General features: G+C 35.7%; 1 protein-coding gene across 1 annotated transcript in view; it reads right to left on the reverse strand.

The window, feature by feature from the left end:
- LOC133193495 (transformation/transcription domain-associated protein-like) overlaps positions 1-24,176 on the reverse strand; it is a 69,354-nt gene that overhangs the window by 5,034 nt on the left and 40,144 nt on the right. Inside the window, exons 38-79 of the mRNA XM_061329466.1 lie at positions 21,186-21,305; positions 20,825-20,944; positions 20,457-20,543; positions 20,165-20,281; positions 19,819-19,878; positions 19,612-19,679; positions 19,331-19,442; positions 18,948-19,037; positions 18,469-18,716; positions 18,111-18,264; positions 17,902-18,009; positions 17,585-17,658; positions 17,275-17,374; positions 16,933-17,028; positions 15,930-16,061; positions 15,700-15,789; positions 15,190-15,399; positions 14,538-14,770; positions 14,017-14,183; positions 13,530-13,708; positions 12,886-13,028; positions 12,516-12,618; positions 12,133-12,243; positions 11,749-11,931; positions 11,205-11,357; positions 10,802-10,921; positions 10,354-10,497; positions 9,803-9,943; positions 8,871-9,029; positions 8,673-8,764; positions 8,212-8,347; positions 7,794-7,898; positions 7,235-7,449; positions 6,615-6,732; positions 6,382-6,497; positions 5,985-6,096; positions 4,483-4,694; positions 3,948-4,136; positions 3,421-3,569; positions 2,963-3,133; positions 2,372-2,583; positions 1,945-2,044 (exon numbers count right to left, since the gene is read on the reverse strand). Coding sequence (XP_061185450.1) covers positions 1,945-2,044; positions 2,372-2,583; positions 2,963-3,133; positions 3,421-3,569; positions 3,948-4,136; positions 4,483-4,694; positions 5,985-6,096; positions 6,382-6,497; positions 6,615-6,732; positions 7,235-7,449; positions 7,794-7,898; positions 8,212-8,347; positions 8,673-8,764; positions 8,871-9,029; positions 9,803-9,943; positions 10,354-10,497; positions 10,802-10,921; positions 11,205-11,357; positions 11,749-11,931; positions 12,133-12,243; positions 12,516-12,618; positions 12,886-13,028; positions 13,530-13,708; positions 14,017-14,183; positions 14,538-14,770; positions 15,190-15,399; positions 15,700-15,789; positions 15,930-16,061; positions 16,933-17,028; positions 17,275-17,374; positions 17,585-17,658; positions 17,902-18,009; positions 18,111-18,264; positions 18,469-18,716; positions 18,948-19,037; positions 19,331-19,442; positions 19,612-19,679; positions 19,819-19,878; positions 20,165-20,281; positions 20,457-20,543; positions 20,825-20,944; positions 21,186-21,305 — 5,749 coding nt within the window. The remainder of the gene's footprint in view (positions 1-1,944; positions 2,045-2,371; positions 2,584-2,962; positions 3,134-3,420; positions 3,570-3,947; positions 4,137-4,482; positions 4,695-5,984; positions 6,097-6,381; positions 6,498-6,614; positions 6,733-7,234; positions 7,450-7,793; positions 7,899-8,211; positions 8,348-8,672; positions 8,765-8,870; positions 9,030-9,802; positions 9,944-10,353; positions 10,498-10,801; positions 10,922-11,204; positions 11,358-11,748; positions 11,932-12,132; positions 12,244-12,515; positions 12,619-12,885; positions 13,029-13,529; positions 13,709-14,016; positions 14,184-14,537; positions 14,771-15,189; positions 15,400-15,699; positions 15,790-15,929; positions 16,062-16,932; positions 17,029-17,274; positions 17,375-17,584; positions 17,659-17,901; positions 18,010-18,110; positions 18,265-18,468; positions 18,717-18,947; positions 19,038-19,330; positions 19,443-19,611; positions 19,680-19,818; positions 19,879-20,164; positions 20,282-20,456; positions 20,544-20,824; positions 20,945-21,185; positions 21,306-24,176) is intronic.

Raw genomic sequence — 24,176 nt, forward strand, 5'->3', positions numbered from 1 at the left:
GTAGATAAAATTGAGCAGAGATGCATTATAATTTGAACTCATTATACAGTCAAATTCAATTTTGTGTAAAGAAATGAAAATCTATCAAATTCTTTTCTACTAAATTCAGTGCAGCAGATTACATGTATTACATGTAAATTTAACTTTAAAAAAATAATTGAAGCCATATCCTTTATATCAAGGACCAATTTATATAAAGTGATGGACGAACTAACCTGTCAAAAATTCAAAGGACACATTCATCACACACAGACTTTCATATATCTTTATGGAGGACTAATCTAACTAGAACTGTCCAAAAGAGACAAACACCCCCCGCTTGGTTTTTCAGAAAAGGTACCAAATCACTAATGTTTTTCTAAATGTGAGAGGTGTTCACAATTTGCTTAAACACTTAGTGAAAATTTAATTTTTTTAATGAATAAAACTAAGATGCAGCCTAATAAAACATCAATACTAATAATTACAGCGTTTTTTTTATTACATTGAAAAAATAGCTTGCAACTATCTGTCATCTTTGTGAGACATGACACTCTGCAAATTGATTGTTGAAAAAAAAAATTTCATAATTAATTATACAAAATCAAATTGATCTAATTACCTTTATATCAAACTCATTTTAAAAATAAAAGACTGGTTCCAGTAACTATGTATTTTGACAGACATAAATTACAATTAAGAGACTTAGACAACAGAGATCTTTATTTCTTTCTGTCCAATTCCCAGGAGATATAGATAAGACCTACTTGATCAGAGATGCCCTAACAGCTTCCCACACTGAACTCATTAATTAATCTTTAACTGGATGCATGTCCACTAAGGCTGTCACGAGTACCCGAAATAACCAAGAACCGCGGTCCAAGTTGTTCGGTTCGGTTCCGGTTTCATTTTTCCGGATTTCGGTTCGGGTCTGGTTTATATATTAGAGTCTGTTCAATACAAAAAATGGCGTCGGAATCAAAGGAATGATGACGGTAACAGTGATAAATAAACATCACAACTGAAATCTACTTCATTCCATAACAAAACACTTGTCACGGAAGTATTAGATAATTATCAAAACGAGCAGGAATGGTCAGGTTGTGACTAATAGTAGGCCAAGTCACCGATGTCTAGACGTTCGCATGGTTAAGATTTCTTCTCAACGTAAATTTAATGTAACAAATAAAGATTTTTCAAGTTAAATTCTTGAAATTAAGGTTTAAAATAGATGTAAATACCCGACCCGAAAAACCTGAAACTGTACCGAAAAATTACAGACCCGACCCGACCCGAAAAATTTTGGAACCGTGACAGCCCTAATGTCCACTCATTACTCCAAAGGGACAAATGCATTTACACTATCTGCTATGTAATGTAAAAACTGTTTTTAATACTTTGTGATTTTGTTTTAGTTCTAATGAGTAGTTTTAAGCTGTAGTTCACATTTTTGTACAGATGTTCTAGATTCTATGTCTCAAACCTTAGACATGAACCTGAAATGACTAAGTCAATAAAAATGAAAAAAAAAAACACCTGTAAAATGCAGAAAAATTATCAAATAATTAATGTTGAAAATACCAGGTGCACACCTTCATATGGTAAATAATAAGTGTACAAATTTTCATACAAATCTATGCAATCGTCTCTGGGAACAGATCCGGACAAAACCACATAATAAAAATGAAAAAAAACACCTGTAAAATGCAAAAAAATTATCCAATTATGATGAAAATACCAGGTGCACACTTTTATATGGCAAATAAGTGTACAAATTTTTAGACAAATCCTTGCATTAGTTTCCAAGAAATGGTCTGGACAAAATCTCATCTACAGACAAACGGACAGACATGCTGATTCCAATATATCCCCCCTAAAATTCATTTGCGGGGGATATAATCATTAAGTTATGGACAAACTAATCTCTCAATAAAGGAGACATTTATCACACACAGACAGACATACCAGCCCCTCTGTTCTCAAAAGCCACAGCGTGACACTTGGTCAGTCCCTGTTTAAGCTGTCTCAATACTTCTTCATACCAATTCTCTCTGAACCACACCATCTGTGTAAAAACATCATCAGAATTCTGTATGAAATTCAACCCTAAGCAACTTTAGGCTAGCAACCCTAACAAGTACATTTGTATGTAGAAATCACCGTTAAAACACTCATCTCACAGTCATATACATGTAAATTTCGTACAAGTATACATCATAAATGTACATTATCACCAAATTCTGGTCTAAAAGACAAACTTAATGATTTTGTACATGTATAACACAGTATTTCAATTCAAGATAGGAAGTTGTTTTGAGCAAAATACCCATACTCTCAATTGATATTTGATTTTTTATCAGGAAATTAAATCATTTTGACAGTTCTTCCTCACCTGGTCAACAATTCCCTCCAATGAGTTGAGGATGGTGGGATGGAGCTCTCGCTGCAGGTGCATGATCTTGCTACACCTCCACATCGGGGCAGGGGCGCGGATGGGGCCTGCATCTGCTCCTCCTGCAGACCCACCCTTCTGACCTCCCTGACCGGCAGCCCCCTGAGAGGTGGTGCCCGAAGTTGGGACTGTGGTTTGCAGTGGCTCATCAACTTAAAGAGAGAATAAAAACACATACACTGTATTCTATGATATTTTCTATAATATACGTACACTTAAGCTTTTCTATTCACTAATAAGTTTTAAAATTGAACAGTACTGTTTTGTCCAAAATGAATTCTTTACAAAATGATTTTTTTTTTATCAGAAGATAATTCAATAGAAAAGTATGTGTATTTGCCATGTAAAACTTGTTTCCTCATACATTGTACATAAAAATCTCACCATCAAAACACGCCTACGGCTTAAATTAAATTTTCTTATTGTTATCCACCCACAATTTTTGGAGATACATGTATCAATGACTATGAAACACAGTTTTTAGGTAGGCAATTCAGTAACTCTGGGGGCTTTGAAATTGATCCTACTCACCAGTCAGAGAGATTCCAGGAGTGGTGGGGGTGGAGGGTACTGATGATCCTGGGGGACCTGATGAACTAGAGGTTACGGTTGTTGTAGCGGTTGTCGTGGTGATTACTGAGGACTGCTGGGTAGTGGAGGGGGTTCTGCTGACTGGGGCAGCACTAGGATCACCACTCTTATCTGAAAGTCATTGCGTGCATTCACCATCAGGTGATAAATTTCATAAAAGCTATCTATTATGTTTGTCACAGTCAATATTCAGTCAGTAAACAAAGTTATCAAAAACACTGCTTTTAAATATTCTTTATAGGTGAAAGACAGAGATATCTGCTTATGAGATATTCAAAGATAGATTTAGCTGTATCACAGAAAATGGTACAATACATGTACAAATATTTAGCCAAAGCATCATATGAAGTGTTCTCATCTCCTACAACACATTGAGTTTGAGATACACATGTACTTACATCTCTCCCTCTGCTCAATCTTGAGTGTGAGATAAAGGGTCCTGATGGGGAAGTACACGGCCTGAGGGTACATCCTACCCACCTGACTGAGGAGGTTCATGATGAGGCGCCCCTCACTCCTCACCAGGCAAGTCAGTAGCTGAGGAATCCTGGAACACAGATGTACAGCATGAACAATATGTAATAACTGATCAAATCTTTAACCTAGGTTTGTAGAATGCAATCAAAAGAATATAAGCACAATACATGTAGCACAAAACACTTAAATAAATATACTCGTAGAGTGAATAATAAAGAGGATCAAGAAAAATATTGTTCTGTACAGAAGCAATAAAAGAGACACACAACAATTACAGCCAGAAGGCATCATATTTGTTTACAATAGAATGTAGAATCTAAGCACTAAATTTTGTTTCCAAAGTATGGATCCAGAAATACCTCACCCTTCCTGGCACACTCCACATCATCCCCCCTCTCAACCCTTTTATTAATACAAAAACTTATACTTTGTAAATGCTGTATCTTACCAAGGTAGCCACTGTATCGGTGGTACCCCCACACAATACTTGTCCACTGCCTCTGCCAGAGCTGACTTCTCGTCATCGTACGTCAGGAGCCACAGAACCTTGGCCAGATACTTCCTAGATTTACTCTCATTCTGGTGACGACAGGCGTGCAGGAAACAGGTGATGGCTGACACACCTAGCTCTGTCTTCCTACACAAATAACGGACAAAGTATGTAAACTACACACGGGTATAAAGAAATTATATACACATAATTACATAAAACAACAAACTGCATATTCAAACTCATCCTTTGCTCTTTTCTTTGTAAAACTTTCAATGTATTTTTCTAGAGTATATTTCATTCTTAAAGTTTTGACAAAGATCTTAATATGTAATAATCATATTAATCCTAAACTCCTTAAATCCCCCCCCCCAGTACTTCTAATTCAGCAAGTAGAAATCCCCTTAAAATTCCAAGATCTATTGGATCCCAAAACACTGGAAAACATTGTACCAAAACTGACACATCCCTTGAACAAAACTAATATACAAACTTTTCTTTTGTGAAGACATTCTCTAGGTAATCTCCCCAGAGAGCCCAAGCTTTGACCAGGGTGTCATGCATCTGCACCGCAGCACTGAATGCCTTGTTGGCATCCTCAGAGCGGCCAATCTGGGCTAGGAACATCCCCTTTAATGCGTAGAATTCCGCTGTGAACTCCTTGGTGAAGTACTTCAGATTGGTGGACTCAATCACCTCCAGGCCCTTGAATAAGGAATTAGAACTGCTATGTATTTGTGTTTTTATGTAGGAAATAGCTGCAGATCTGTAGCTCGCTGGTCTGAAGAAATTGGGATGGACGACCAGAGAGCTACAGTGCCACCAATTGAAAACAGTGTTTATTTACTGCACACAAAAAATGCGCTGTTTCACAATTTATTTCTCTGCATATATAAACTAACATCTCAAAATATTACAGACCGTGTGTTCCTTGCATATTTTTGCACTATACACAGGGAAAAGTGGCTTACATGATAATCATGTGATTATATATTTATTTGAAAATTATGTGAAAATCATGTAAAAATTATATAAATATTTTTTCATGCGAATATCATGTGAATAAGTTTGTGTGATATTCACATATATATTTTTTAGAACTTTCATGTGAAGTTTTCTCTGCACGATTTTTATGCGATATGCTCTTCCTGTAAAATTCATAAGAAAGTTAGGTCAAAATGGCTTAAAGTTTTCACAAAAATTTCACATGTCTTGTTTTTCGTCTCTTTCTCATGCAAAGAATTTACAAAAAATTCATGTGAATTTCATATGAAATTTATGTAAGCCACTTTTGCCTGTGTATACTTCAACAATAAAACATTCCCCCAAACTGTTGTAAAAAGCCCTCCTTGGCCTGAATTTGAGACCATCGAAAATTTGGCATATGTATACTGCCATCTTGGGTGGCAAGACAATTCGGTCCGACACCCTTCGTGCATGACCTGTATATATAGTTTTGTTGTGGAAGTGGTAAAAGAATATGTTAGGAACAGATAGTTAGTAATATTTTTATATATACTGAAAAATAATTCGAGAAACAGCGCTCTTTTTTGTGCACAACAAATACACACTTTTTTCAATGGGTGGCACTGTAGCTCTCTGGTCATCCATCCCAATTTTTTTCAGACCAGTGAGCTACAGATCTGCAGCTATGTAGGAAAATGACAGTTCTGAATTTGGCTAATGGTAAATTTGATTACTGGTACATGTTGATCTTCCATAAATATTAACCATAATTAGATTTTGACTTAAGTTGGTTTCTTTAACATTACAAAACATTTTTTTTTTTAAGATTAAGAAATATATAACATTTACAAGTAATTCAATACACATAATTTTCAGGTTTTTCACACACTTCATACAGGGAAATATATAAAACATCTGATTATTTATTTGAAAGATGTGATGTCATTACATTCTTAAATTTCTATAAATCAAACTATAAATTCTTGTCTTGAACACACATTACTGTCCTGTGAGATTTTATATACTGACCTCCTGCAGTTCATTTTTACCCATGGTGCCCGCCATCTGTAGGTAACACTTGACCTGTTGTCTGATCTTCTGGAAACAATCCACGATAGGAACACTGGGGATGGTGTGGATCCTGTAAAATCATAATGGAAAATACAGGTATTATTGGAAGAAATTGTCTTGTTTTTCACTCTAATTTACTTATAAAGATTTCTTTTTTTTAACTAAATATTCAACTATATGTCAGAATTTGAGTATTTCTAAATCTATAAAAAGCTTTAAATTAAATAAAACAGTGTCAATTTCAAAGGACCAATGCAGGTATTTTAAGAAAAAAGGATCTGCACTATTTCCTGAAGCTTCTCAGTTTTACCTATTTAGCTTGCAGCTGGAATTGTTTTACTGAAAATTTTCCTACCTGCTGAGAGAGTCCAGACAGACCCCGGTCAGTCCATGTTTCCTGGCAATTTTACCAAAATGGATGATAGCCTGAGCAGAAGCATGGACGCCAAGCATTGAGTGGTTACTGTTTTGCTGTAGGAGAAAAAAATAATAGTCATTAAAAAAAACTTGGAATTAAGTTTCTTTTCAGTGAATACATGTAACGGAAATTCCACAAACTGAAAAGTATGTCAAATAAGTTGATCTTACTGGGTCTTGCTGGGCATGGGAGTCATAGTGATTGACAATGAATTGATAATGGTGTTGTCTCCAGGTAAAAATGTCACTCCAGTGGGAAAGGTCATCAGATATCATTGGTAGACGGTTCCTGTGGGATAGAAGGATTTCAGTATTTAAATTTATTATTAACATTTCCTTTACATTTAAAGATTAATAATATGCTTGCAAAACATTTGGCTGCATTTCTTTGAATAATATGTATATGTACTTAACATTCCTCAAAGACTGATAAACTGAAATAAACAGGTTGTACATATATATTTTTAATCTATGGACATATGCATATACAAAGTCAGTATTTCTGCTTTTCTTAGAATTGAAATAAACTCAACAAGCATGTTAGTCCATTGCCCCATCACTCAAGCTAAAGAATTCATCAAATAGCCACTAGAAAACCTACACATTCATTAACTAATTTAAAAGGAAATTATAAATTACACATTTATTATTGATACAGAAATAAAGTACACGATGTTGTTTTCTGGCACAGATTACATCAATCAAATATGTCACTTATTTAAAACAGAATAAGTATTTTTTCAACAACAATGCACAATCTTCTTTATATAATAGATAAAAGAATCTCTGACCTCCAAGTTTTAACGATGGCCTTCATGTCATGTAGACTAGAACTGCGGGTAATGTTGGCTGGCTGGAGGCCCTGGTTTATCTGAGCAGCTTCCTGGAGCTCCATGATCTGCTGTGCCGCCTGGAGGAGGGGCACATGGATGTGGGATACAATGGAAGGCAGGCGGCGCCACTCTTTGATGGCCAGATTACTGGACACCTCCACCAGCCGCTCAATCTGCAAAACACCACAGTAAATTACAGCAACAACAAATATTACATTAGAAAAATTAAATTCAAATTACAGCAGGATGCAAAACTAAGAAAAGAAATCAACATGAGAATTCAATCATGGCATAATCAAATACTGCATCAATATGTTGGAAATGATACAAACTTTGTGACATTAAGTTGTTATGTAATACTTTAAAAAGAAATCAATTGTACATGAGCTTCCAACTTAATCATGGCATTCTTTTTTTTAAATCCATTTAAAATTGACTGACAATTTCTCAATGAGAGGTGAGAGAGGTTAACAATCCTTATATGCCAATATTCTACACAATCAAAAGGAAACATTACCATGGTAACCATGTTGAGATGATGGTCGTCGGGATGACAGATGGCAATATAACCTCTATACAGGTTGACTTTCCAGGCCATTTCTTTAGGACAGCTCAGCTCCACCTAGGCAGGTCAGAATAAGGTCATTCAAATAACAGCACAAAAATGATGCAGCAGGAATTTGCACATTTTTTAAAACACCGATATGAATGTTATCACAGATTACTTTCAAAACTTCACTTCCGTCATGATTTTTTTGAAAGATAATTTATATGCAAGTTTTTTTTTTTGTTTTTTTTTAATTTCAATTTTTCATTTATCTGATTTTTTCTGTATGTTTGTTCAGATTCATATTATCTAAAAGTCTGAATAAAGGGAAGTAACTTTGTTAAAAAAAATATTTCTCAGAGAACTGTGAAATTTCACAATTCTATACCTGGGCAAGGGCATCCTTCATGACTGACCAGTTAGGAACCCTCCAGGCACTCTCTAGAACCAGGTGGGGGTTTGTGTTCCCCTTAGACGTGGCATACTCCAGAAGCAAGTCCCACTGGTTCAACTCCTTACAGCACCTACAAATACATGTACATAAAAGAAAACATTTCTTTATGATTATTGTGGAATTTCTTTACTGCTTAAGTTTCTAAATATTTTCAAATTTTTCATTCTCTGAGTGCCTTAACACAAAAAAATCAACGGACTCTTTTATTTGTGCCCACAATCTTATATTAAAATGTTTCTAAAAGTGTCTCACCACTATGCTAATATCCCCCCTTTCCTTTGACTTAGTTTCAATTTGAATAATATGTCTTGCATTTTTTAAAAAAAACGGTAAACTGACAAAGTAGGAGCTGTCAAACACAAGAAAAGGTGGTGCTGAATCCTATCATTAATTACCTGATCCAGTGGTCCTCCCACAATTTGTACTCCGGTAAAACTGAGGGCTGGGCAGGGGCAGTGTTGTGTTCCTGTCGGGCCTTGGTCATACACTGGAATAATGACAGCAAGAAAAACTTATTATAAACATAATCCTTTTAAGTTTTCTACTGAGTAGAGACAATTTCTATGATTATGGACCACTGTGTGTTAGGTTACCTGTTCGTATGCACTCTGTGCCTGTTCAAAGAAGCCGTGCTGTTCGTAGGCTATAGCAGTGTTGGATTCTGGGAACTTGGATCGTTTCTGCCAGAGTCCCGTCCACATGTCAGACTCCTTCAGCAGAGAGTAGAGCTCACAGAGGCAGTCCAAAGTCTCCTAGTGTACAGATATCAGATGGAGCTCAGATTAGTAGAATTGTAATGTTCATCCAACAAAGTAGAACATATGTTAAATTTTTACAGTAAAGTAGTTTTTGAACTTGCAAATTGAATGTAAATAATAAGAAAGAATCTGCTTTATTACATTTTCAACAGTGAAATACTGTGATTTATTCATTGAATAAAAGTGATATTCTCTCACAGTGTGAAAGAATATCAAAGAAAGTAGAAATGATTTCTGGTCTGTCATAAGATAGAAATAGTAACTAAACCATCTTAATAGAGACTAAAACTGTAAATTTTCTCCCAAATGTATTGCTAAAAACAATTTTACAATGTTTTCAATCTCACAATTCCTAAGCTATGACGTCTCAGCCACTCAACTATGATGTCACAGCCTACAACACTGTGTTAAGAAAAGACAGAGGCAAAGAAAAATCAAAGAAAATGTAATAAACAGAAAATTCAATGTTTTGTAGTTGGATATGAAATTTATTTCACTCGTGAGACAGGATTTTTTGATATTTTCACTCGTGCTTCGCACTCGTGAAAATATCAAAAAATCCTGTCCCACTCGTGAAATAAATTCCATATCCAACAACAAAACATTGAATATCCTCCATGTAAACATGGCACACATTAACAACTGTCGGGAAAATGGATTGTTTATTTTATAAATTTCTGATCAGCAACTCAAGGGAATGTGAAGAAAGGTTTCATTTTTTTAAACTATAGGTAAGTTATAATTATGAAGGTTAAGTTAACACTTACCTGTTGAGATGACTGGACTGGCTCAAACTCGTACTCGCTCCCTGGACGATTCTTCAGAGCCTGCTGAGCATTGTTCTCAAACGCGAGTTGTTCCAGCAGTAGACAGGCTCGGTGCCAGAGGTTGTGTGTCTTACCAAGGTACTGAGGGAAATAAACATCAATAGTTAAACTTCCCAATTTGAAGAATTGGACATTTAGCTTCACCAAAAACTAGACATAGTAGAGATGGCGACCATCTCAAAGGGCTCCACTTTTTGCAAAGGACATTAAGATGAAAGATCCTTAATCCAAGGGCACTCTTTGGGTGAAATTTTGAGTCAAATGGGACAAAAGGGAGAAAAAATGCTCAAGAAAAGAATTTTACAGGAGAGAAAATATACTGCGGACAATTGATTTCAGTCAGACTGATCACTATAGGGCACCCAAGAGTGGGGCCCTAACAAACATGACCATAAAAATGTTTTCATTCAAACACTACCTTTGAACTGTCAAATTCTCAACAAAATATGAGCTACTCAAATGAAAGGTGTAGGGCAGAATAGACAACTCACCTTTAAGACAGCAGGCCTGATCTGTACAGGAGGTACCACATGAGAAAGTCCCTCCAGGAACGTGTGTATAGAGCTGGGATGACAGTCCTTCTGTATCACATGGCTCCCACTGCACATAAAGGGGATCAGCTCCCCAGATATCATCTGTAAGAGGAACAAAGAGGATAGTAAACCAAAATCTCATATTATGTAAGGGCTTGGGATTCTGAGTTCCTCCCCCCCCCCCCCCCCCCCCAAGTTTTTAAGTTCCAATAGATTATGCAGTGCAATGTCAAAAATTTAGATCAATCTGAATTCTACTTGGTCCTGTAGAAAATATTCCTGGATCCATTTATTTCATAGTAAATGTCAATTACCTTTTTCCATAAAAAGTTTCTATACAGAAATAAAAAAGTACTCTCCCATATTTCATCAATTATTTCAAAAAAATTCACTGGGAAACACCTACCCCTTGTTGTTTCTCTGAGAGAATTTTCCAGATCCTTGGGAAGATGTCAATCCAGATACTGTGTGTCAGGTCTGTCGTACTGTGACACAACTGTGACAGGGAGTTCAGGTATGACACAGTCTGAAAACACAAGAGAAATCAATAAAGACATGGGCAATTTATAATACAAAGAAAAATCAAAATGAAAATAAATACAAAATCATGTAAACTTTGGCTTTTCAAAGATCAAAATTCAATCAACATTTCATCTTAATGACTGAAGGTTATATTAATCTCTTTGCATAAATTATTATAATCTCTGTTGCTTAATTGATGACTGTGTTAAGTTCTTGTTCATATCTTTTTGTTCCTCTCATAAATGCATTATGTGTAAGGAGAACTCTTGCTGTCATTTCTAGCCTACCTTGACTTCCCGGCAGCCCTCTAAGAACTTGGCCTGTCTCTGTAGTAATGTGTTGATACTTTGTTTGGGTTCCTGTAGGTCTTTCTTGGGAGGTTCCTTGGAGGAGGTGTTGTCATCCGAGGACACGCCCCCTAACTCCATGTCAATCTCCTCCTGTAGTGGATACCATTATTTATATAAAACAAACATGTACAGCTGAATATGATGTCAAAGTGGAAATTCTTTTTCATATAAAATCAATGACAAATTAAAATCTTCCAATCATTACTTTCATAGATCTGTATGTACAATGAATATAGGCATTAGACACATTTTCAAATTCACTGAAGATGCAATTTCTTTTACCAAATTCCCCGAGAATTGTTTTAAAAATTTCTCATATCTAAAAAACATGTTAAAAAATACTTGTTATTCAAAATCTCATTATTTATTTCAATAACCATGCTTATATGGTATTAAAGATGTGCAAGTATGGTAATGTATTCTAATGTGTGAAATTACTACAAATACAGCAAAACTGAAAATGACAGATTTTTTTTCTAACCTCTTCTTTGTTGGAGTCTACAGATTCCACATCCATTGGTTCTTCCTTCATTTTCATGATGCTGGCGAAGGCCGCCCTCTCCTGGCTGTCCGCTAAATTAACAATACTGCTGGCCGAGGGCAGGAGATTCATCGGGGAGGAGCTTTGTATGGTGTGCCCAGTCATAGCCACTGACAGGATTAACTGTAATGTAGGTCAAAAGTAGGTCAAATCCATAAAAGAAGGTCACACGTATTAACACAGAACAATATGCAGAGTTTTGATGGATACAATTTTGCGCACAATCCTTAAATGTTATTGTTAATCTTTTATCTTTCTGCTTGCTTATCTAACAATACATGTATTATTTGTTTCATTGTTTAACAGTAGAACAGTTGTGCGTACCTCTAGACACTGTTTGATCCAGAAATGTCCTCCCATGGACTCCCAGTTCTGTGAACATGTGATGTATAGCAAGCGGTCAAAAATCCTCTTAGGAATACTGTTATCAAACACCTACAAAGTTATAAAGGATTAAAATAGAGTCAAAAATAGATTTTGTTTTATGAAAACAAAAACATCCACCAGCAAATTAAAAGCTGAACACATGTACAGTAACGCTTGTTATAAAGAACTCTCTTATAAGGAAATCTCGGTTATAAGGAACTTTTCACTATGTTCCTTATATGGATATAAAGAATCTCATTTATAAGGAAGTAAAATTCCAGGTCCCAGTGACTGCCATGTAACTGAGTTTTACTGTATGGTTTTTTTTTTTTTTGTGTTACCTCTACAAATTTCTGTCTGATGGGAGGTTGGTTACATCTCAGTCCTGCTAAAAATGCTGGCTCCAATTTAGAGGTCAGCTCTGTGCCACTCAAGCTTTCATCCCTGGATAAATGAGGAGAATCAAGGGGGAAGTTATTTCAAATTCAATGAAAATATATCTGTAAAGCACTTTACGTAGTATATTTTAAAAGTTCAACACAACATAACATTAGTACAACTCTCGTTTATTTCCTGAAAATCAAGGGGAGCTTACAGGTACACATATATGAGAAATCCATAAAAAAATAATAAAGTCTTCAAAAACTGAAACTCAAATCCAACAAAATTTACTAAATCTTATGATCCCCACCTGAGATTCCTGGATCTCACCTGTAGATGTAATTAACGAGTTCCAGGAACTGAGCGTTGAGTTCCTGTTCCTCAGGGAACCTCTTCTCCACGTGCTGCATCAGCTTGACCAGCAGTATGGCCTTTTCTCTGATGACCGGGGACTGGTTAATAGCTATAGGGGTCTGTAGTATAATAGGTATTTAATATGGATTCAATGCATCTTATTCAAAACACAGTAAAGCATGCTTATAGCAAACATGCTGAACTGATTCTTATAACAAAGTGATTTTCATTCCCCATAACTTCAAAATATATTTTGAACTTAAGAGATATAATGAATTACATTCATAACAAAGAAAAACTGTCTCTTCCTGGCACTTTGTTATAAATGTGTTTTACCATATATTATTAAAGATTTCAAATTTTTTTCATCAGTACCATTTATGTACACATTTAGGACAAAATCATCATTTCATATTTGATGTAATGAAAATCAATTATTACAGCTTGTAAAAAAATTTACAATTTGAACCTAAAGATTTTCAGTCATATATTGCATTTAATGTATAAAAATGTCATACTGTAAAGTGTTTGGTGATTAAACATATTTTGCTTGCATTTTCTTTAATGGTAACAAGATTGATGTTTCTACAATGCTGATATTTACATCTAATTACATTTACCTTTGTTTTGACCCAGTCCTCTACCATTTTAGTTATGGCTTTCATGACTTTTGGGTCAGTTGTTTTCTCAATCAGGCCAACTAAGATCTGACCAATAAAACTTTTCCTCATCTCGAGGGACATAACTCCTACTCTGTTCTTGACCAGATCCAGACTCAAAATCAGTAACTCACTGGCCACTGTCAGAAAAAAAAAATGTAAAATGAAATCACATAAGTTCATCAAGTATCTATTTCACATTTCTCTACAAGTACATAGGAATTTAAAAATCTATGAAACTTAATTTGGTCCAACCTCCAGAATCTTCTAATATTATACATATCATATAACCCCAGATCTAGAGTTTTACCAGCAGTATGAGTGTAAAACTGAAATTGTTCTCTCTGTTATGTTGCAGATTGGAATTCTTCAGCCAGCCCCCCCCCCCTTCTTCACCACCTCCCTTTTCCTGAAGATTTTTCAATCTGAATAAACTTTAAAATCTTACTGGGACTTGTCTCAGTAGAGGTGGGCTGCAGGTGCTCCCGCGCCATCTTGTGTAGGACCTTCATGAATGTGGTAATGAGTCGGTCAATGTAACATTGATTGTGCATACAGGCTGCCTTCAGAATCATCAGGGTACTAAACAGCTGTGTGGGGGAACCATTGGTTGACCTGAAATACAGGGTTTGTTCAAAACTGAAATACTGTAGATCACAGTATTTTTTCAACACCTTATTTTCCAAATTTTTGGTTACTGCTGTACTTAACCCTTTTTAAAATTCCATGAAATTTAGAATGAAATTTTTGTGAGCAAATGACCTCGCAATATGACAAGAAAATAGTTTTTGTGAATAAAATGTGATTTACAGTAATTTGACTACATGTAAATGACTTCATCACTTTCTAGATAAACAAAATCAAACCTGCATAGAATATGGAAGTAAATTTACATACATGTACCTTATACTTTGCACTTCAAATTATTACAGTCAAATTTTCTGTGTTCAACATTATGACTTGACTTACTTTTCATAGTTGGTGAGTCCTTCATAGACCACTTTGCTGACACAAGCATACAGACATTCCAGTTCCTCATACTTAGAGGCCACATTAGAAGTCACTGGTTCTGTGGGGAAGAAACTCATCAGGCGGGACAACAGACCATGGACACCACGAATGACCTTGGTATTGGGGCAGGTCATACATGCTGCAATACCTCGCTGGAGGGGCTTAAAACTAGAGAGGATTGTGTCCTTTTTCTGTAAAAAGATATACACTATCATAATTTAACAAATTCAGTACTGATTTCCATCGCTTGTGCACATCACCAAGTGAAATAGGAAGTTATTTAACTGAACTCAACTTTTTTCAGCAAAGATTGAAAAGATTATGGTAGTTCACAAATCTTTTTCTTCACAAATTAACATACCAGATACATGTACGTAATCTATCTACCTGAATTAACATTAAAAGCCCAATGTACCATTTACAAATTGAGCTTTATTATCATTAAGCTAATCGAGTTTTGGTGAACAGGACAAGTAATATACATAACTGGGAGACATATACATGTATTATGATGTGTTATCTTCCTAAATGCAAAATCTGAAATTGTTGATCCTAATTGAACTGATATATGTTATGTAGGAACCAAAACTAAAAAAAAAAAAAACCTCACCAGTATAGTTAACAGGAAGCTGAGGAGCTCCAGGGCTGTACAGATGTTGTTAAAATTTGGCTGATGGTTCTCTACTGTCGTCAGGAGTTTGTCAAACCACGCCAGCTTCAGCTCCGTATTCTGCCAGAAGTCTGGACGAAGCGCCATCTTCAGGAGAGCCACACATCGCCGTGACAACAGCTCACCTGGGGATCCAGGGCTCTCATTCACCTGGAATGAGAAGTCTATTAAGTACACAGTTCATGACAGTATTTTAGGTCTAAACTTCAAGCTTACACCATTAAAAGATACATGTAATATCAATATAGACCTGAACACCAAGAATAGACAGTATATGATATATGTAGCCTCAATAACAACTACACATTTTTTTTTCCATAATACATGGCAGTATTTCAGTCCTAAACTTCATGCTTACACCATCATCTGCATTAAAACATGTACATGTACAATGGCACAGACTGATACAGACTTTAATAACTCTATGTGTCATCATACTTGGCATCCTACCTGACAAGCAATTCTCAATAGGAAGTTGACCACAGCATCACAGTAATTCTTCTCTATTGGTTTACTACTCTCAGTCACACTCTTGTTACTCTGTAAATCAAACAAGAGACATTTAACTTTGGCTAGAATTATCTTTTTTTTTTTCAATTTCCTGATCAAACATGTGATAAATACTCTAGCCAATCAAACACTGTGTCTTTTCATGGACATAACAGAAAGTTTGTACATACTTCACTGGGTGCCCCTGAGGAGTGACGTGATCGTTTGGCCTCCTGGGGTGAGTCCACTGAAAGGGGGGTACCAGGGGCAGGACGTTTAGTTCCCACATTCTGCTGTGGTGCCTGGGTCAGGTCAGGGGCAGGCTGTAAATTTTATGCAAAATTTTATTTAAAAGAATAAAATAACATCATTTTCAAGTTGTATATGAATAACAATTAACTGATTTCTTAATTTCATATATTAAAAAAATTCTCAATTTTTCATAGAGGCTTTGAGTCTATCAGCAAGTTTCTCTCAATAGTGATAGAGCAGCTCCCTAATTTATAAACTACTATATGACACATCTATATTTTCAAATAAAGAACAAGGTTCACTTAGAGCCTTTTTTGGCCCTGTGAATTTCCGTTTTAGTTGACAATGCATTAAATTTCATTTCAACATTTGGCGATTGTGAATCTACCAAAAATGACGTAATTTTCTGGCTAGTCAATGCATTATGATGTCATGAAATGTGCATTTTCCTCCTATCCCGAACAATTCTTCAAAAACAGCCACTTTTTAAAGCTACTTTTCGATATTTAATATAGAGCGCAATCTCTGATGTAAAATATGCAATTATTTACTGATAGAACCGTTTCTGAGGATTACAAAACATGTTTTATTATTTAGATCAGAGGATGCGCTCATATTATTTTTCTTCTCTGAAAGTACTTAAAATATACCTGTTTTCCTTAAAATTCAAGAACATTGCAATTCCATAAAGCTTGTTTTCCAAGACCTGCACTTTAAGGAGAAAAATTTTAATAGGAAATGAAAGCAGTAAGTCTCTACTTATCTTGATGTTTAAAATGGAACATAAGGTGTTAGTCAATAAATTGGTATAGCTATAGGGCCATTTTGTGCATAAAGTGAACCTAGCTCTTTGTACTGATACTTTCATACACTGAAATATTTTCTAAGGAAACGAGTAAGGGAGTGAATCAAAAAAAATCTTAGATCCACCTCTGCACTGACCTCATTGACCTCTTGATCATCCTTGACCCTCTGAACTTCCCACTTAATGACTACTTCTGCCAAGTCAACAGCCAGCTTCCTGTGTTCTATAGTGGCCTACAAGTAAAAAAAAAAGACTTGTATAAATATTAGCTGCTTATGCTAGATTTCAAAGTGTTACACTACTGACATGTATATCATTGTTGAAACACATAGTAATCATGTATCGCACAAATAGCAGACTTTACATTTATTCTGACAACTTATTGCTTATGTCAAAGCTGAGCAATTCTTATACAAGACTGCAAAAATGTCAATAAATACAGGAACGGTATAGACACAGATTGTAGACTGTATACATACACTAGAGGTGAAGCCCAGCCTCTGTAGGGAGTTGACCATGTGAGGGATCAGGTGATGTCTGACCGGGTAATACACTTTGTAGTGACGGACCACCAGTTGTCTGAAAATGGAGATACATGTAAAATATACAGCAATTTACATGTAAAGTTTCTTGACTACCCCCCCTCCCCTCCCCCATTCACAATAAAAACACATTCAAACACATTCAGGAGTCAGACTTTGTTTGCAACACATCACACTGAATGAACATTTTTTTCCCAAGAATTTTATTTTGATCAATTCAAGAATCCCTTGTTTACATTGTACATACAGAATATGGACAAGCTGAGCCACAGTGTGTCCCTCCTCAACAATTATCTTCTTGGTCCAGTGAGTCAACATACCCTGAAACATGCATGTTTATAAAAACATTACACGAATGTATTTTAACCTATGAATAATAAAATAAGTACATGTACATGTTTTTCCACATTGATAAATTTATTACATTCAATGATGGTATGTTCCCTTCTTTTTATTTAATTTATAATAATTTAATTTTTTCCATTCAATTTATGAATATCTTGTAAACTTTTGACAAAAATTAAAGATTTCAACCAAATTGCATAATAATTATTTTATACATACATTTCCGTCTTCCATTCGTCCTGGCATGGCTGGGGTTAAGATCTCAAGGGCCTGTCTGACCACAGCCCGGGCCTCAACTGCATGGGCTTTCAGTAGGCTATGGAACACCTGGAAAATAGAACAAAACAATTTATCAATAAACATACTAAAATAAATAATAAACATTCATTCATAAACAAGAACAGTGAGTGAACTGTAAAATATCTGACCTGCAGTACAATGCGTTTATGGATGGCAAACTTTGCAATGATGTGGGACAGTAGGAGGTGTCCGTGGTATTTGGTGGCGGGGTCCACACAGTTCTTACTGAGGAGGCACGGCCAGGCAAATGTCATCAGTCGCCTCAGTTTGTTACCCTGTTTCCTTTTAAAGAAAAAAAAACAAATGTGAAGAAAGTGCCAAAATATGCTTGCCATATCTAGAACATATTGCAGGAAAACCACAATGTTTTAACTTCACACCACTGTAGTGGGATTCTGTTTTGTCATAAATTTAGAAGGCAGACACAAGGTATATATCAACTCTGTGTTTTAGGAGACAAGAAAAGACCATATCAGAGAAATTTACTTGTTGTTGGCGTCATGGATGTGAGAGGAGGCCTGCTCCACCAGTAGGGAGGACAGCTGTAATAAAAGAATCCTGACCGAGTCCGAGGTCCCAAATGGGTTCTCAGGGTCGATGATTTTGGTGATGAATGCACTGATGACATTCTCTGGGTTGTCCTGGTCTGGGGTGGGGGGTCCTCCAATCAGTTTCTCCCCATCGTTTTGCTCAAAGGCATGTTGGAAACATGGAATCAAGATGTGCTGCAGAATCTGGAAATGTGAAAATTATAACAATTGTTAATGTTACATCACTATATAGTCACTTGCTTAATTCTCACAGACACATATATTTCCAATAGCTGGTCAGAAAGAGTAGGTTTACACTACACTAGTAGCCTGCAGTAATTCTTTCTATTCATTACAACGACAGTCATGCACATGTACTTAAGACATTTTTTTGTAAGTTTCAATATGTATTTTTTTGCCATACACAGTACTCACTTTGGCTTTCAAATCCTGTGTCCAGGTCTGATCATGAAAGATGTCCACAAATTTGAAGAAGGCACTTCTCTTCCATTCAATGGTGTATGTCTGTAAAAAAAAAAAGAAAATATATGTAATTCATTTTTTTTAAAAAAATTCTTAAACTTCTATGCTTCAAACTCACTCCATGCCTAAACTTTGTGATGATTGTGATAGTTTGAAACAAAGGATGGAATCAAATGCTGTTATTAGGCAATAAGTTTTCCACAGATTGCTAGAATTTATTGAAAATCCAGTGTTATTTTACACTGTACAATACATAAGGGTAAATCCTACCATAAAATACACAGAAAAAAAATCAGACTGAATTGAGAATTCTATCGAGTTAAACTTCCACTTACCGCCGCCACCACATTGTCCAGAAAGTCCTTGACAAACTGGAACTGTATGATGAACCGCGTGGTGAAGCACCGCAGGATGTGGAACAGAAGCTCTATCTCATTTGTGTGGTACCTGGTAAAATGTCAGATAATTATATAAAAAGAAAAAACAATTTATTCATCAAGGCAAGTATGAGGCATAAACTACATGTATAAATGTATTGATGACTCATTCTTCTACTATTCACTTCAAAAGACAAGGTTATAAAAACTGTATAATTATTCATTTAAAAATATCTCACTTGAAATAGTTCAGCAGACATTTTACTAGCAGTGCTGGTTCCTTCCAAATCACAAAATCTACAGAGTTCTACAATAAAAGGAATCAACTGTGATCAAAACAACATTAAGATATCAGTTGTATGTTTGAACTTGACATCTCAAATATTAATAACTGCATGAGTTATAATACATCCAAGTCCAAAGACACATTACATCAAAATACATACCACTTTTTTGTGCCTCTCCAGAAAATTTTCACTTTTCCAAATGCTCAACAAATGGGTGATCTGAAAAGAAAATATACAGTTTAATGCATTCTAATAAGTTTAGAATAGGCATGTATGGTAAACTCTAGATGAACAGATTTCAGGTAAATTCATCACATGATAATTCTCTTTGTTTTGACTACAAAGCACACTTAAAATAGGAATCATTAGGAAACACCAGATGAGCAGACTTTATGTACATTTATTACATGTTAAGCTCTGTGTTTTAACTACATACACTGTATACATCACACACAGCACTGTACATGAACATGTCACATGTTCACATTGACATTATAACACTCACTATCTGTGTATGTTGAGATAGCCAGGCCTCCTCAAACTTTGTCAGTAGACTGATGAGTTTGATCATCTGAAACTGGAGGTCGTTAGTCCCCGCCGTCACTGGGACATTCTCCGAACTCTGAAATACAACAGCCAGTACAACCTTTCCAATATCAACTGATATCTTCAATAAGAGCACAAAGGTATCCCAATGAGAGGTCCACAAAAATCAATCTCTTGAAATTATTAAATTATATGGACTATAATACCATGTATGATAAATTTAAGGAAAATTTTTTATTTAACATTAATACCTGTTGCTGTCCAATATTCAACAGCTTGGTTGGGTTGGCCTCCAGAACTTCTCGGAACTTTTTACCATCACTGTGTGTCAAGATAAACTGAAGAGAAAAGAAGAAAGCTCATGAAATTTCTTCTACATAACCCAACAAAATATAACATAAGGTTGTCAGTTCAAATATTTCCATCACACTGTGTTATGTTAGAAAATTAATCCATCAGAGAATTCAAGCAAATCATTGAATATTCCTTTTCAAGTGAATTGTGGAATAAAATACATTTACACATTAAATTGATCATTTAAATATATACTTCTGATATTGATGGTCTGAACAAACTGACCAAGACAGAACCCAACAATCATCAGTTGCGCATCACTTACCTCAAAGAGTCTGTTCCACTGATGGTCCTTTAATCTGGCTTCACTCAAAAACAGGTCAACTGTAACCTCAGGATACCGTGACAGGAACTTTACAAGAGGGTCTCTGAAGGGACTGCCAGCCTATAGATTGGAGAAGTGCAACATTAATATCTGCATCATTGCAGTGTATTGAGACAAAAATTTCCCAAGAAAGGATTCTATTTGTGGAAGTTATTTCCACTGCATACCAGTACATGTATATGTTTTGACTTTTCTGTTGTACATTCAATATCATAAAATAAACCCCCAACTCAAAAATTTTAAATAATGCAGAATCTCTGTATATCAAATAACTCATGAAATGATTGCATCATATTCTGACCTCTAAGAACAGTGACTTTTCTCCACCGAGGGCTACAACAATGAGTGGTTCAATCAGCTTACTGCTGGCTGCTGGTATCATGTGGAAAATGTTAATGATGGCAGCACAGGTCTTAAGTTCCTGAAAAAAAATTTCAATGACAAATAAAAAAATCAAAATTTTACATGCAGTTATGCAAGGGACATGCAAATTATCTGAAAGAATTTTTCAATGCAAGATGGCTATTTCAATATTCAATAATGAGAAAGAAAAAATTGGTCTAAGTATAATGAAACATACTAATGTTTTGTTCACTATCTCAAAGAAGTTTTAATTCCAGGTCATTCTATTACATATCGCCTTTCAGCTCTATGAGGGTATCATATAACAAGATCTCAATTCAAAGACTAACAAAAGACTGACCATGTGACTACACTGTATTCACTACCTTATATAAAGCACTGTCCACGTAGGGAATCATTTCTTAAAAGATTTGTGACAACCCAAAAGAAACATACTAGGTAATCAGAGATTACAGAGCTCATCTCAACGAGTAAATAAGGCAAAGTCCCAAATTAATAATCTAGTAGTGTGCATCCCTAGATTTAACATTTATGCAACTTTAGTCCAATAGGGCTTGCAGTAACTTGGGAATGGGCTTACCTAACAAGAGGCCCATGGGCCACATTGCTCACCTGAGCACATTATAGCTAGGAAAAAGCACATATCAGTTCAGTATTGAAAAGTTTATAGGGGGGACTTGAATTTTATACAGATGCTTCCATATCAATTTATCAAATGGCTTTGCTGTTCTTGAGAAGATTTATAAAGATTTTTAAAGATTTTTTTCCTATATATTCCTTTATAAGAGTTTGATCCCCCATTGTGGCCCCCCATATCCCCAAATGGGGGGGGGGGGTGTCATCATTTGAACAATCTTGAATCTACACTACCTGAGGATGCTTCCATATTAATATGACTAAACATGGCTTTTCTGTTCTTAAGAAGTTTTTTCCCTATACATTCCTTTGCAAATAAATTTAATCCCCCACTGTGCCCCCTTCCTACCCGCAGGGGTCATCATTTGAACAAACTTGAATCTACACTACCTGAGGATGCTTCCATATCAATATGACTAAACATGGCTTTTCCGTTCTTGAGAAGAATATTTTTGCATATATATTCCTATGCAGAATCCCCCATTGTGGGCCGACCCTATCCATGGGGGGGGGTCATCATTTTAAGAAACTTGAATCTACAATACCTGGGAATGCTTCCATATCAATGTGACTAATCATGGCTTTGCTGTTCTTGAGAAGAAGATTTTTGAAGATTTTTTCCCATATATTTCTATGTAAAAACTTTGATCCCCCATTGTGACCCCAACCTACCCCTGTGGGTCATGAATTGAACAAACATGAATCTACTCTACCTGAGGATGCTTCCAAATCAATATGACTAATCATGGCTTTGCTGTTCTTGAGAAGAAGATTTTTAAAGATTTTTTCCTATATATTCCTATGTAAAACCTTGATCCCGACTGTGACCCCATCCTACCCCGGGGGGTCATGATTTGAACAAACTTGAATCTACACTATGTAAAGAAGGTTTCCTATAGATTTCAACTTTTCTGGCCCAGTGGTTCTTGAAAAGAAGATTTTTTTACACATGTCACCAAATTTTCACTATTTCTGAATTATCTCCCCTTGAATGAGGGCTTGTCATGAATTGAACAAATTTGAATCTACATTACCTGAGGATGCTTCCATTTAAATATGACCAATCTTGGCTTTGCTGTTCCTGAGTAGAAGATTTTTAAAGATTTTTCCTATGTATTCCTATGTAAAACTTTGATCAACCATTGTGGCCCCACCCTACCCCCAGGGTCATGTTTGAACAAACTTGAATCTACACTATCTAAGAATGCTGCCATATAAATATCCTATTCTTAAGAAATAGTTTTTTTGAAAGATTTTTACTATGTATTCCGATGAAACTTTGATCGCCCATTGTGGCCCCACCCTTCCCCCGGGGGTCATGATTTGAACAAACTTGAATGTACACTATCTGAGGATGCTTCCATGTAAATATGACCAATCATGGCTTTGCTGTTCTTGAGAAGAAGATTCTAAAGATTTTTCCTATATATTCCTATGTAAAACTTTGATCGCCCATTGTGGCCCCTCCTGACCCCCGGGGGTTATGATTTGAACAAACTTGAATCTACACTAACTGAGGATGCTTCCATGTAAATATGACCAATCATGGCTTTGCTGTTCATGAGAAGAAGATATTTAAAGATTTTTCCTATATATTCCTAATATGTAAAACTTTGATCCTCAATTGTGGCCCCACCCGTCCCCCAGGGGTCATGGTTTGAACAAACTTGAATGTACACTATCTGAGGATGCTTCCATGTAAATATGACCAATCATGGCTTTGGTGTTCTTGAGAAGAAGATTTTTAAAGATTTTACCTATATATTTCTATGTAAAACTTTGATCCTCCATTGTGGCCCCACCCTACCCCCAGGGGTCATAATTTGAACAAACTTGAATCTACACTACCTGAGGATGCTTCCACATAAGTTTCATTTTTTCAAGTACAATGGTTCTTGAGAAGAAGATTTTTTAATGATTCCATTTATTTTTCATGAATTCATAATTATCTCCCCTTGGAAGATGGTGTGGCCCTTCATTTGAACAAACTTGAATCCCCTTTACCCAAGGATACTTTGTGGCAAGTTTGGTTGAAATTGGCCCAGTGGTTCTGGAGAAGAAGTCGAAAATGTGAAAAGTTTACAGACGGACAGACAGACAGCCTTCGGCTCAGGTGAGCTAAAAATACTAAGCATATATTCTAGCAATTTTTTATCCAAACTTGTTTTAGAAGAAGTTTACAACTCCATATATAGACATTAAAATATAGCACACAGTTCCTTCAAGTATTGGAACTCTTCAACTTCACGGAAAAAGACAATACAGTTCAAACTACGTTGCATATGTCCTTAAG

The sequence above is a fragment of the Saccostrea echinata genome, unplaced genomic scaffold (genome assembly GCF_033153115.1).
Source record: "Saccostrea echinata isolate AGI-Se365-2 ecotype Australia unplaced genomic scaffold, CSIRO_AGI_Sech_v1 ptg000027l, whole genome shotgun sequence".
Taxonomy (NCBI): domain Eukaryota; kingdom Metazoa; phylum Mollusca; class Bivalvia; order Ostreida; family Ostreidae; genus Saccostrea; species Saccostrea echinata.